Below are 14,123 nucleotides of genomic sequence, written 5' to 3'. Positions count from 1 at the left end.
TTAATCCGTTTGATTTAGCTAATTAACGTGAAGAGAATATGAGATTATATAAAGTCACTCTTCCAAAGTATTTGGATTGGTCTAGCAGATTGAATGAATAATGGCTTGTACGTCAATGTGCCTACTGCAAAGTTTTCCACATTTTCCTAGCCTGAAATCTTGTGCCCAAGCATATTACTATGAAAAGGTTGGTTGGAGTTTGGGCCCATTGACATTTGTGTTTACATATTACAAATTAAAAGGGTGGCTCAACCACTTTGATACTTGGGCTAACTCACTAAGTTCTAGTCCACTTTGTCCCTTCCATAAATAGTCGTAGCCATAGCCCATATAAGACTCAATAGCTGCGTAGGCCCTTCAATCATAGCTTCCTTTCAATTTTCTTTTTCTTTTGCAACCAACTTCCTTCAAATTTCTAAATGAAGGGGTCTGGCACTTTGAACCAAATTTCAAACAATAAATTTGGTGACACAAATTTTTGTACAAGGGTTCATGTGAATTTTTCTAAGATTAGTACATATTAAAAATAATGTTAATGATAAATCTATTTAAAAGTGATATTACTCCAATCATAACTTGTCAGCTTAACAATTTGTGAAATTTTTTTTCTCTAATATTGCTCAATTTCAAATGTGTGCTTGAATTAATTGGGAAAAAAAATGGTACAACCAACTCTTTAAAAGAAAACCCTTAAAAAATCATTGATAACATTTAAAAACTACATTAAAAAAAAAAAAAAAGTAATGAATAGTGGAAAAACTTTTTTTTTCCTCGGGGTCACTCAACAATATTGATAAGTTTTCTGCTTTCTAACCTGAAAAAAAAGAAAAGAAAGGGGGATAAAGGCATCTTGCAAGATTACTCCAATAGTATAGTAATCCATATTCCATACTGTCTTTGCATTGTGATTGAGGAACGTGGGGAATGTTTTTCAATTCTGTTGCATTGGTTTGAATTTTGGGTATTTATTTACTACTTTGCCAATTTGATTAGTCTTATTTTTTAATTAAAAAAAAAAATCTGAGATTAGTCTTATTTGTTTGTCATTTTGTGATGTGTGTTGGTGATTTTGAGTAATGGGTCTTTTTGTTTGTTGTTTTTTCAGTCACTGTGTAATGCCTGTGGGATCAGGGACAGAAAGAGGAGGAATTCTATGATGGGTTTGAGTCATGTATCATATAGGAAAAAAAATAGATCAAATGCTCGTGCTACTACCACTACCACCAAATCCAATTCCAATGTCACAACCACAACCACCACATCAACATCCACGTCTAAATCTGTTGGCAATGGTGGCAGAAATCTGAGAGAGTCTTTGAAGACAAAATTAATGGCTTTGGGAAATGATTTCTTGCTGCAAAGGTTACCATCAGTGATGAAGAAACAGAGGTGCCAGAGGAGGAGGAAGTTGAAGGAGGAGGAACAAGCTGCTGTGTGTTTGATGGCACTGTCCTGTGGTTCTGTTTTTGCCTAAAGGAGGAAACACACAACAAAATGTTGATAAGATAAAGAAGACCCTAACCACTTACCAGTAACCCCAACCAACAAGTATACCTTTTAATATTCTCCTTTTGGCTTACTTTTTTTTAAAAACATTTTCTTTGATTAAAGGAAATGGAAATACCCTTGTGTATGTTATTTGGGTTTTCAAAGATAGAAAAGAATGGAATAGTCAAGGAAATTGAGAGATAATTGATAGAAATGACATTCCTGTTTTTGGTGACATATCTTAGTAATATTGTACATATACTTGGAAGTAATGATATATCATCTTTTTTTTTGGTTGTATCATTTATGTACCATTTGTTCTGGTTCATGATTATGATGTTTGTAGATATTGTTGGATGACTTTATAATGGGAAGCCGTCTGCGAGAATTGTCATTGTATGATCCATCCTAAGCAATTGAGGTGTCCATAAAAATGCGCTCAAAGATCTGGTTAAAGGATGTTTGAATTGCTTCAAGAGCTTTTAATTCTTAATATATTCTCAAAAGGGTAATGCCACGGTCATAAACTATTTTACACTATTTTTACACCATTTTTGTCAGTTTAATTTGTGTTTATTGTTTATTTTATTATTATTATGTACTATTAATTACACTGAAATTTAATTACACTGAAAAATGTTGAGTTTCTATATTTATTGAGCCCAAAAATAAAATAACAGGATGACCGAAATGTTGTAGCAAGGTGGTTTTAAGCCAATGCTACAAGGCATGAGGTCCAAAGGGCAATTATATGGGTCAGTCTTTATAGGCCTCTATCTTATGAACTAAGATGAAGGTGAATACCTGGATCTCTCACGGTTTCAAAGGAATCAAATCTAGCTGTTTCTCTTGGTTCTCAAGACCCACTTCTGAAATTGCAAATGCTTTTATTTGTCAGGTGATGGCACAAGATTTGAAGTTAGTTTTGTTTGATAAAAAAAAAAAAAAAAAAAAAGGAACTCAAACCTCTTGAATAAAATAAATTTGGAACCAATCTATTTTAGAGGCCTTTATTTATTTACCTCTAAAGTCTAGACAACAATCTATGGAGATGCAGTATACAGCAAATTCTTTTTATTTTTTATTTTTTATTTTAGTAATGTATGCTCATCCCTAAAGGAGTTACTTTTGTCTCTTGAGGTTTATTTAACCCATTTGATTTAGCTACTGAGGTGAAGGGAATATGGGATAAATGTCACTCTTCCAAAGTATTTTGGATTGGTGGTAGAGTGAAAGTCAACGAGTCTGCTGCAAAGTTTTCCACATTTTCTTTAGAGGAGTCTAAAAGAGTTTTAATTTACAAGGTGTAGCTCATTCCAAGCCAAAAATTCTGAGCCCAAGCTTCTAGATATTGAACTTTCAGGCCTAGTTCAGGCTTGACTGGGAAATGCACTCAACCACACACTGAGCATATCACTATATAAAGGATGGTAGGAGTTTGGGCCCGTGGACATTTGTGTTAAGATATTAAAAATTAAGGGTGGCCACTCTGATATATGGGCTAGCTCACCAAGTTTTCAGTCTACTTTACTCTTGTATCTCTTACTCTCTGGGCTAAACTGTCATAACCATGGCACAAATAAGACTCAATAGCTATGCACACACATATATTTTTTCTTTTAAACCAACTTCAAAATTCCATACATTGAGATACATGTTAATGGTTCTATAGAGTATAGAGGTTTTATCACACTGCTGATCATCTTTTGGCATTGCTTCTGCAAGTGACCGAAAGCTTATAGCACTAAGGTTCTCATCCCTTGCAACTAGCATAAGAAAACCATCTATAAATCTTCCAATAGCAAATATTTTTGGTGCGGGTTTGCTTGAAAGAAAATAAACAAGATTCAACCACCCTTATAACAATGCCCACAACATAACCACTTTCATTGTCTCCATAATTCTTAACCAAGAGATCTGGAAGATGACATTGCTCCAACATGGAATCAATTCTTTCTAGCATAGGTGTAGAGAAAATTGTAAAAAACTAAAATTTCTGCCACAGGGAGCACATTAAACAAGCATTTAGTTGTAACTCTTTGTAATTGTGGGTTTAGATGTTTGGGAGCCGAATTGTGAAGCCCAAAAGTGACTCAAGAAAGCCATTTTGCACCAATTAGCTCTTCATGATCCTACAAACTATGATCTCATCCCTTTACTTTTAATAGTTTGAACGACTTCGTTAAATTGATCTATTCAAAGAAATGAAACATCTTCAAACCACCAATTTTCAAGTGTCTACAGGTTTTGAGTTCACAGCATTATTTGCTAAAAAATTCAAGTCTTGTACATTATCATCACCAAAACTAAGTTCTTTTGGATTTATGCAGGTCTTCTAGGCAATTGCTTTTGAGCATCCTTCCATGAGTTGTAACTCTATAAAAATTAAGAAGTTAAGAAAGCTCTCAGCTTTGGACATTATATTTACTTGTTCAAGATCGTCACTTATTTCCGAGGAATGAGCACCACAATATAAATTATAATGGAGCAGCATTGGTGTTAAATCAACCTTCCATCCATAAAAAAAATTTGACTACTAATACAGAAGTTTTGGATCCACCTGGAAGATTGTCTAGTTAAATAATGGGGATAGTGACTAGTGTCTCTTTCACAAGCTTCTGGTAACGACACAGCTAGTGAGGTTCTATTGAATATCTTAACTATTAGTTGATAAGAATTCATAGCCAACGCAAATTTAATTGGGATTAAGGCTTAGTTGAGTTGATTCAAATATTAAGTAAAAGCAATTAAGATGTAATAGTTAAGGTTTTAAAAATTTTAGTTTGGAATCAAACAATATAACATGGTTTCCAATGCAACAACAAAGGAGAATGAATTCATTCATCTGCCATTTTTGTTTTTCTTTGGCTGAATATAGGACACCATATGGAAGCAAACTTTCTACATGAGTCAATATTTGTAATGAAGATTCTAAGGGCTTAAATTCAATTATAAATTTGTCGCACAAAGAAAGATTGATTCTTCATCCTTTATTAAGAATAGAGTAATTGAGTGCACTTTGTGCAAATATGAATAAATGGGACTCTTTGCCATAAAAAGATCTTGTGTGTAACTATAATCACAAGTACATCATTGACATTCCATATAAATGTATGCATAGAGAGTAGGATATCTTGAAAGAGAGAGGTGGGGAGGGGTTTTTTTACCGGTCCTGGTTTCTTCAGCTGCCAAGCTGGAAAAATGACACATCTGTTACGCTTCCCACCAGATATTGACCCACAAATGAAATTTACTCTATCAAGACTTTTCCTTCCCACTGCAAGCATATCTTTTCCTAGGATGTCAAACTAATATGTCATTCTTAGTCTGAAGCTTCACTTGTTGTATATTTCTTGTTGCTCACACAAACCTGCACATACATATATAAACAAATTGATAGGATTTATTCTTTATATATCAAATCAGGCATGTGATAGACTTAAGCACCGCGCTGGCCTCCTGACTGAGATTGTGTATTGTGTAATATTTGGTTTGAAGTGGTTATGTCATTAAGAAGGTCTGCTTCCTTTTTCCGTCTCCTGGCATTTAAAATATAGGTGAAAGCGTGGATAGAATTAAGCCAACACCTTGATATTATATATGTCCTACAATCTCATCCCTTATGGAGAGACACTAAATCATCTTTCTCCAAGTGTTAACTCTTATATTGCATTAGAGCAAATCACTCAACCAATGAAAAAATAAATCGCTCATTAAAAAAAAAAAGTTGTACCAGTCATTTGATAGTTTCATCTTTTCTTCTTCTTATGTGAATAAATAATAAGAACCAATCATCATGGGGTTTTGATGATGATGCAGGTAATAGAGTTGGTTAACTAGTCTTTAGTCTGAAAAGGAAGTGAGATATGCTTAGAGAATCTTATAGGTGGACAACACTCTACACAGAACTCATCTCTAAATATTGGCACTCAAGGCTAAAGGAAATTCTTATTTATCAACAAAACTGATTTACAATTGGAATTACAGCTATTTATACTACTAGCCACACAGTTGTAATTCCAATACAGAGTCGTATCTTGCTAATGATCAATAGAGTCGTATCTAAGTGATTACTTCTGTAATTAACTTCTGTAAAAGAATTAGTTATAGTTGTAACTAGCACATTCTTAGTTTTTTCCTAAGTAACTAATAGATCACCCAATACATGCATGTGTACTAATTATTACAATCAACTAAGTACACTGATATGTCACTAAAAACATCACCCAATTCAGCTGCAACTTTCATCAGCTGCTGCCTTGAAGAATATCCAATGCCCCAGCTGCATTTTCTGCCCTGGTGCTGCATGCATGAAATTACTGTTGGCCGCTGATTTTGATTGCAATTCAAACTTCATGATGCAGATGCCCTTTAAAAATTGCATATAATCTAATGTACCAAGTTTTAAAAACCAAGAGAGCTTAGAATACGTTTATGTCCAACAAAGCATTGACCTTGGTTTGATCTTATTACTCACAACAAACATTAAAGACACTTGACTGGTAAAAGACAGACAACCGTTAAGCAAGAATTTGTATGAATAATTCATCAATTCTTAACTTTGATAGGAGAAAGGATTGCTAACATATTTGGAACAGTCCCAGAAAAATCCCATGCTGCACCCTTCAAAAGAATAGAAGTTCTAACCAATACACCAAGATACGACTCTATTGATCATTAGCAAATAAGATCTTCTTTCAGCAAGAGACAGTCCAAATTCCAGCTGATCAAACAACCACCACTTGATATGAATGAAAGAGTACAATTCCCCATGAAAATGCTCACTAACTTTGTGAGACCCCCTTAGAGAACCCAAGAATCATATCTCACATGCTCAAATGCCATATCTCAGTTTCCATAGCCAATGACATATAAACATCTCCCGGTGTCAATCTCAACATAAATTAGCATGCGCCATCTTATAATATTAGTAGAAAAAGCAACATCCATATGATGTCAACCTAATTCATTTATTAATGTAGAAAAAGGTTACCAACCAAATACTTCCATCAAACTGTCTTTTATTTTACTTTGACATGCTGACAAAAAAAGTTACCACCCACCACCAAAGTGCCCAAAGGAGGACACCTTGTGTCCAAGTCCAATAGGTCACCGTGGTCCAAAACTAAAAACGCAAGACCATATTGGATATCACGCCTTAAGAATAAAATGGCCATGTAATAATCCACAGACTATTTCACAAAAGGGAGGAAAAAAGGGTCCCAATATAAATAAGAATACCATCTTATAGCATGTATGTGATTATGACATGATCTAAATACCAAGTCATTATAGAATGAGCTAAAATGAGAAGCTCTTCAACTCACCTCAATTTTAAACTTTGAGTAACACAGAAAAAAATATTAGTTTAAAAATTCAAGGAAATGTGATCTTTGTTTTAATTTGAAATGAAGGAATAAAGGTTGGGTGTGAAAAACAGGCATATAACAAAGTGTGGAACTGCAAATAGCATTCTTTTGCTAACATCAGCCAATAGCATAAAATTCCAAACATCATATGTGTCAAACAACCATAGCATTACTTTGGAAAGTGATTACTAACAATGTAATTCTATACTCATTTCATTCAATTTGATAGTTTTACTAAATACCAAGCCAATCAATGCTAGTAGGCTCATTAATTCATTATGCTCCACAAACCACTTAAGCAAACATACCTCTAATCAAGTTCACCAACATCATCTTCAAAATGATTCTTCATTTTCTGGCCTTCTTTGTTTGTATTTACAAAGTTGAGTTGAGCCTCCATTATTAAGCCCTCTCAATTATTTTTGATCTCATGCCAAGTCTTCCTTTTTGGGTTGTCATTGTTATTTACAATGCCGTTGGTTTCTACTGGCATTCAGGGACCATACCATTCTGTTTATTCACTGACATTGTGAAATTCTGACCCTACATGATTAATTTTTGCATAGTGGGAATTCCACAAAACGATGACCAAGCTAACTGTAAGATCCTACTAACAGCACAATCTTTGGAGTGCATAGGCAAATGATGACCAATCAAGATGTCATGGCAGATTTTCTGAATGAAGAAGAGGCTTGGAACTCATTTGTGCAGAATGCAGAAGATACAGTTTGAGCCAGAATATGTTACTATTGTTACCAGAGAAATTACTAGGAAATTTGTGGTCTGTAAATGGAGATTAAGTCCATGGGTAAGTCCATGAGGAACCAAATGATAAGCAAGCTGTGGAAGAATGTACTCAGCCCACTACAGGGCGCTGTACCTCATTATGGGAGCATCAAGAAGAACGCCTACCTGCCAGGCTGCCACTGAAATTTACCTATAACTTGTTGGCAAGTAAGAATTTTTTAACATTGTTATTTCTTGTACTGTTATCTAACTCCTCTCTCTATCTTTAAGGCTTCTATCAAACCAAAAACCATCTTCACCAATCTCTCCCACAAAGCTGGCCTTGAAGTATCTAAGCTCTCATGGCATCCAAACTTAAAGGACTCTGCCAAGCGGACATACTTTAAGACAAGAATAGCTCTTGTTCTCCATTATTCTCATTCTGGTCAACCCCATTACTCAGATCCAGTATAATCTTTTTCTTTTCTCGCTTCAAAGCATTCCACTTCAAGTGATAATGATCATATTGTTTTCCCCTGCATCTTTCTTTGTTCATCTAACTTCTCTATCTTAGACTTTTCAATCAAAGACACCACCATCTTCAAAATGCCAACATTCGTAGCCAAATAAGGGATAGTGTGTGACTATGACCCATCTTGTTTTCCACAAATATCAAACTTGAAAAACTCTAATTGTAGTCTGGATTGTTGCAACATAACGTGAGTTACTCTACTATATCAATTTCAATGTTGGCACCTTAGGAGCTCACTAGTCAGATATATATATATATATATATATATATATATATATATATATATATATATATATAAATAATGGAAAACTAAAAGATTACATAATAGCATGCTAGCATCATTTGCAAAAATCAATGCTAAATTACAAAATGTTTTCAACTAGTGGGCTTTTCATCATGAGTAAACACAAAGTAAAATATCAGATGAATTCTACTTGTTATGTCTAGTTATAAAAACACTATATAGAAACAATGAATGGATGAAACAGTACATCATATCGCCATACATAACTTTACATTTCACATGTTTTTGAAACTTATGTTCTTCATTTCAGGAGTTATTTTGATGAAAACACCTGCACCTCCATTGAAGAGAATTTCTCCATACTTAAGGATGGAATAAGTTGCTATTTTTGGTAATTTGGGTATTATTTAAGAAAAATAGTAGACGTCTTTTAGAAGAAAAGTCCAACCTCACATTTTTACTGGAAATTACTTCTAAGAAATTTTCATATACCTTCAAAGAATTTGTAAGTTAGGTATAACCATATAACTAATAATTTTTATTGCAACAAAATAATAGGTAAAAATAAAAAGAAGGAATTTTTTAAGTTATCAGCCTTACGTGGTTGTATATTTATTGATGCAACTTGAAACTAAAGCAGATCAGCCACAAATCATCCAAACAAACCCGGCCACCTAAAGAAGATCAGCCACAAATCATCACAATTCCACCGAAAAAACAAAAAACAAAACAAAGGAAATCAGAAAAAAAAAAAAAAAAAAAAAAAAAAAAAAAAAATTAGAGGGAGAGACAGAGAAAGAGTGAAACTTATCTCCGGTTGCTGAATTCGAAGGTTGTTTATTAATTTCACTAATGAGGTCAGCGACTTGGCTTCCATTAGTGAACAACACTAGTGGACAGCCCTAATAACACATTAGGTTTAACAATAAAAAACTAAAGTTCAACTCAATAGGAAAATATAAAAATTAAAATTAAAACCACATTTGTTCTTTCTATAGTAAGCTAAAGGGAAAGCATAAAATCAGATATATGCTTAAGACGGTATTCAAATGCAATGTATGTCTACAATGAATTTTATAGAATCAGGTTCATCCTTTCATGGTTAATGTTTATAGAAGGGAATATGCATGTGGATTTGTGCAACTATGCATGGCAACTACCCGCACACTACATACATTTCACAAATGAGGGATGGTACCTAACAAGTAGATATGCTTCTGAACTCATTGGATCATTAGTGCATAAAAATTGGAGGTCCTTTGAGATAAATTTATAAAACTATAAAGGTAACCACGCTAGTTCTAACTTGGATCAAACTCAACCGGTACAACTTTCCCAAATCAAATAGAGAAACAATCCTCAAACTACACAGGCTTTCTAAAATGATTGATTTGAAATGTAATGATTGAAATCTCAGTTAATTAAGAGCTGTAGTGTGTAACATTGCCTAGCATTTCATTAACAAGACCCCAATATCAGTACCAAATCTGGCCTATACATGCTGAGGATTACCAAACAAAACATACTAGATTCTAGAAAACTCCTGTGTAACATGGTAACATGTCACAATACATATATCTTGAGGAGAAATTCCAGTGCCACCAATAAATGGTTCTTGATCTTGATCTATTGCCCATACAATAGAAGGGTTCAATTTACAAGTACAACTCCTAAAACGAAGTAATATATCTCTTCTATGCCACAACAACAGATTGCTCCAAATCAAACAATCACTTGGAACAGTACTTAGCCTAACTATGAACTCTATCAATAAAACACGAGAAAGAAACATCATAGGAAAAGCTTTAGGATATATATGGTCTTTTAAAAGATAAAATATAGGAGTAGATAAGGAAATACTAATCACAGAATCATTAGTAAAATAAAACATAAAATTGCATAGGATCAAATCTAATTGGGAAGTTTAAAATGCATGATTGAATGACTGTTTGTTAAATTCAGTGTTTTTACTCCTAGAGGTGCAGATTTTGACTACAGGATGATTGCAAAAAATATATAAAATAAACTAATGATGTAATAAAGAACAGAAATTCACACTAACAGAAATTCACACTAACAATCTCAACATAATGTTATAAAAGGTGAAGGAGACCCATTTTTGACAGTCGTAATAATACATTCAATTCAGTAATAAAGAACTAATGCTCAACTGAAAAGGAAAATATTAAAATTAGAATTAAAAAAAGATTTTTCCTTTCTATAAACAATAATTGTGGATATAGAAATTACACGGGGCATGTTGATAGATCAACTATTTGCAAGGAAGATTACATTTGTAACATGGAGCGTGATCTTTAGTTTCCTTAATGAAAGAAGGGGCTGTCAATGACAATCAAATGTTTAAGAGCTTCCTTACTTCTTATTTGGATATTACTTGAGAATACATTTGGGATGCGCAGGATAAGTGCAATCTACACAGTAGTAAAACCAATAGTTTGGGTTTCGTTCTTCTTCACAAATATCACAATAATATTCACCAGAGTCATCTTCAGCTGCATAACTGAGAGTGAAGGGATGCTCATGTTGTTTGTATCTTGTGGTTTGTGGTAGTGTAGCACATTTAAAGTCAATTGCAAATTCACAACTAGTACAACGAAATACTTGATTTCTTCTATCACCACAACTACTGCAACTCTGTTCAAAGCTTGTGTAGGAGAGGATGAGTCGGTGCTTATGACCTTCATGGGTAAGGATTTCTAGGACCAAACTACATTGAACATCAAGGTTAAAGGTGCATGACTCACAATTGTAAACGAAGCCATTACACCTTTGGTAACAGGCTTTACACCGGGTGAGCTTCATTTGGAGTGTGAGTGGGTGTCGATGAAGCGGGTTTCGCTTTTTCATTGGTAAATTAGCACAAGATTTATGAAGAAAGAAGCTACAATTCGCACAACTATAAAAAGGAGGGAAAATGGCTCTTATACACCCATCGCATTTTTCATTATTGTGAACCTCCTCATCAATAAGCTACAAGTCATGCTCATGATTGAAGTGTTCAATTTCTATGGCTATTTCAGTGCCGTCCTCCCCCGCTTTGATATTTTTGACTTTGTAAGCTGCTGCAGACTTAACAGATTGATCGAGCTCTGCATCTTTGTTCTCCTCGCCTTTAAGTTCCAGCAAATTTATGTCCTCCCTATTTCTCTAATATATAGCACAATTGAGGTGGGCAATGAAATCGCATTTGGAGCAATAGTAAAGCCCGTAGCGTGTGTCCACCTTTTGAACACAGAGTAGACAAAATTGGGAGTCGGATTCACGGAGTTCAAAAGAAGAATGGGTGATGTGGAGGGGATGCTTGTGACGTACAACCTTGAGTCTGCGTGGGAAAGAAGCGCAACTTCTATGAACCCAGAAACAGCATGTGGCACAGTGATTGGGCACACCCTTACCTTCTTTGCCGCAAATGTCACAAGTGAATGTGATTGACTTCCAAAAGGGAATCAATGGGTGATCGTGGAATTCAGGTTCAAGTTGGGCAACAGCACATTTGATGTGAAGGTTGAAATCGCAACGGTAACAGCGATAAGTGTATTCCTTGCGAGATTCATTACAGACTTGGCATCTGCTGTTTTCTTTCTCAAGATAACCAGTTTTTTCGTCAAAAAGAATAAGAGGATGTAATGGGTGCAAGGGATGGTGCAACCCAAGGGGTACTTCCGCACATGATTTATGATGAATGGCGTTCTTCGGATGCAGGTATCCATGCATTCGACAATAGTAGGTAGGACCATAAACTGATTCTTGGCACCCACAACAAGTACCTCCCCATCTCCTGTCTGGATCGAAGACCAAGGGATGCTTTGAATGGGAAAAATGTAGAAGTTGCTGTTGTTGCTCCATCTTCTTGTATCACATGCACAGAGTCACAAACAAAATAACATCCAATTTGTTTAGAGAAAAATAAAAACGTGACTCAATACAACAGGGCTAGTAAGCTGAATCCAAATCTATATAGATGAAAAGAAACAAAGAAAGAGAAATAGGCGTGTGAAACACCGATTTTTTTAATTTAAGAAAAGATTGAAGGCTTCTCGTTTTGGGTGGGATCAAACATTTACGAAGGAGGAGTGTGTACAGAATTTGGGCGTGGGTGAGAGCAGCATTTAATTTGCCCATGAGGTGTTTGATTTTTTTTGTGTCTAACAAAAGAAAGTAAAGAGGTTTGAATTTGAATGAAAATTGGATTTGGGCCTGATTGTTTAAGAGGCCCAGGTGGGGACAAAATATTTTTATGGTTGCGGCAAAAAACTGTTATGATAGATGATTTCTTCATCTCTTCTCTTGTAAAGATGAAGACAATACCAGTCCAAATCTTCTGTCCCACTTTTTTTGCTCCACTCCATACTCCACCAATAAAAACTTGCCACGTATTCACCTAATTAATTAAATATTATCATTATTGACTTATTAAATGCTACTGTTATTAATTAATAGTAGTAATTAATTAAAGATTTGAACACGTGGCAAGTTTTTATTAGTGGAGTATGGAGTGGAGCAGGAAAAGTGAGACAGAAGATTTGAACTCACCAAAAGAAGCCTTCAATCTTTTCTTAAATTAAAAACATCGGTGTTTCACATCAAAATCGAGCAATAAAAAAAATGCAACAAAACTGAAAAGGCAGCAATTCTCACGCCTATTGCTTGTTCTCTGTTTCTTATCATCTATATATGATATATAGATTGTATTGTCTGGTTGGGATCAAACGTTTACAAAGGAGAAGGTATGTACAGAATATGGGCGTGAGAGAGAGCAGTACTTGTACATGAGGTATTTGATTTTGTGTCTAATAAGAAGCAAGTAAAGATGTTTGGATTTTGAATGAAAATTGGATTTGGGCCTGACTGATTAAGAGGCATGGACACGGCCCAGGTGGGGACGAAATTTTTTTACGGTTGTGGCAAAAAATTGTTAAGATAGGTGATTCCTTCAATTCTTGTAAAGATATAGCAAAGTCAACAAAGCCAATCCAACAAAATTTTTGACAAAAAATTAGTAGTAAACGGCAACATTATAGATTTAACGGTAAATGGAAATTTTGCATGCGATCAACTTATAAATAAATTTTCTCAAAAAAAAAAAACCTTATAAATAGATATTAAATAAAAACATGGATCCAAGAATATAGTAACATAAACCAAACTATTTAGTGGTGATATCTCACAAAAATATGGTATTAATCCAAGAGCAATAAAAATTTACTACATTTAATATCTATATATATGACAAATTTAAGCAAGCATAACAACTTACCGTTTATGGATAATAATAGAAAAACACGCATATCTATGAACAAATTTGCAAAAGCAACTGTTAATACTTACAACAAGAAAAATTCAATTTTGACTTCAAAACACACCTAGGAAAACCTCCAAGTTAGCCTCAATTTTACTATTGCTAGAACTAAGGTCATGAAGAACTCATTAATGAATTCTACTATATATAGTGTATCCTATCGTATCAAAAAATAAATTCCTTCTCCAACTCAAAAGAAAAGGAAACAAAAAAAACTGTAAAAACACAAGCAAGCAAGAAATATATTCTTGCTTGCCAACAAATTAGAGTTATATACTTTTCTTTTTCTTTTATCTAATCATTTATATTTTTTTAATCTTACTTATCCATGTCATGACCTCATACTACCATTTCCTTTTTCTATTTTTATTTTTTCTAAACATGTCTATGCTAAAATGTTACTTTCTTATTTATTATGAGATTTTGTTATGTATCTCTAACTAG

At 34.2% G+C, this 14,123-nt stretch overlaps 1 protein-coding gene and 1 pseudogene across 1 annotated transcript; both read right to left on the bottom strand.

Moving 5' to 3' along the window:
• Positions 1–3,081: 3,081 nt before the first annotated feature.
• Positions 3,082–5,796, bottom strand: LOC142627798 (root phototropism protein 3-like; annotated as a pseudogene).
• A 4,835-nt stretch (positions 5,797–10,631) lies between these two features.
• Positions 10,632–12,682, bottom strand: LOC142627797 (uncharacterized). The gene is made up of 2 exons (XM_075801703.1): positions 11,534–12,682; positions 10,632–11,350 (listed from the first exon to the last, which is right to left on the bottom strand). Exons 1-2 carry the CDS (start codon positions 12,224–12,226, stop codon positions 10,751–10,753), a joined length of 1,293 nt encoding a protein of 430 aa, XP_075657818.1. The 5' UTR covers positions 12,227–12,682; the 3' UTR covers positions 10,632–10,750.
• Between the last annotated feature and the right edge of the window lie 1,441 nt (positions 12,683–14,123).

Source organism: Castanea sativa, chromosome 3, assembly GCF_040712315.1.
Source record: "Castanea sativa cultivar Marrone di Chiusa Pesio chromosome 3, ASM4071231v1".
NCBI classification, from domain to species: domain Eukaryota; kingdom Viridiplantae; phylum Streptophyta; class Magnoliopsida; order Fagales; family Fagaceae; genus Castanea; species Castanea sativa.
Note: the sequence above shows the minus strand (reverse complement) of the source record. Positions and strands in the feature narration are given on the sequence as shown.

Coding starts and splice junctions, on each gene's coding strand:
- LOC142627797 (XM_075801703.1), bottom strand. CDS start 12,226: ATGGAGCAACAACAGCAACTTCTACATTTTTCCCATTCAAAGCATCCC. Junction 11,351..11,533: donor CCCACCTCAATTGTGCTATA/TATTAGAGAAAT, acceptor CATGACTTGTAG/CTTATTGATGAGGAGGTTCA.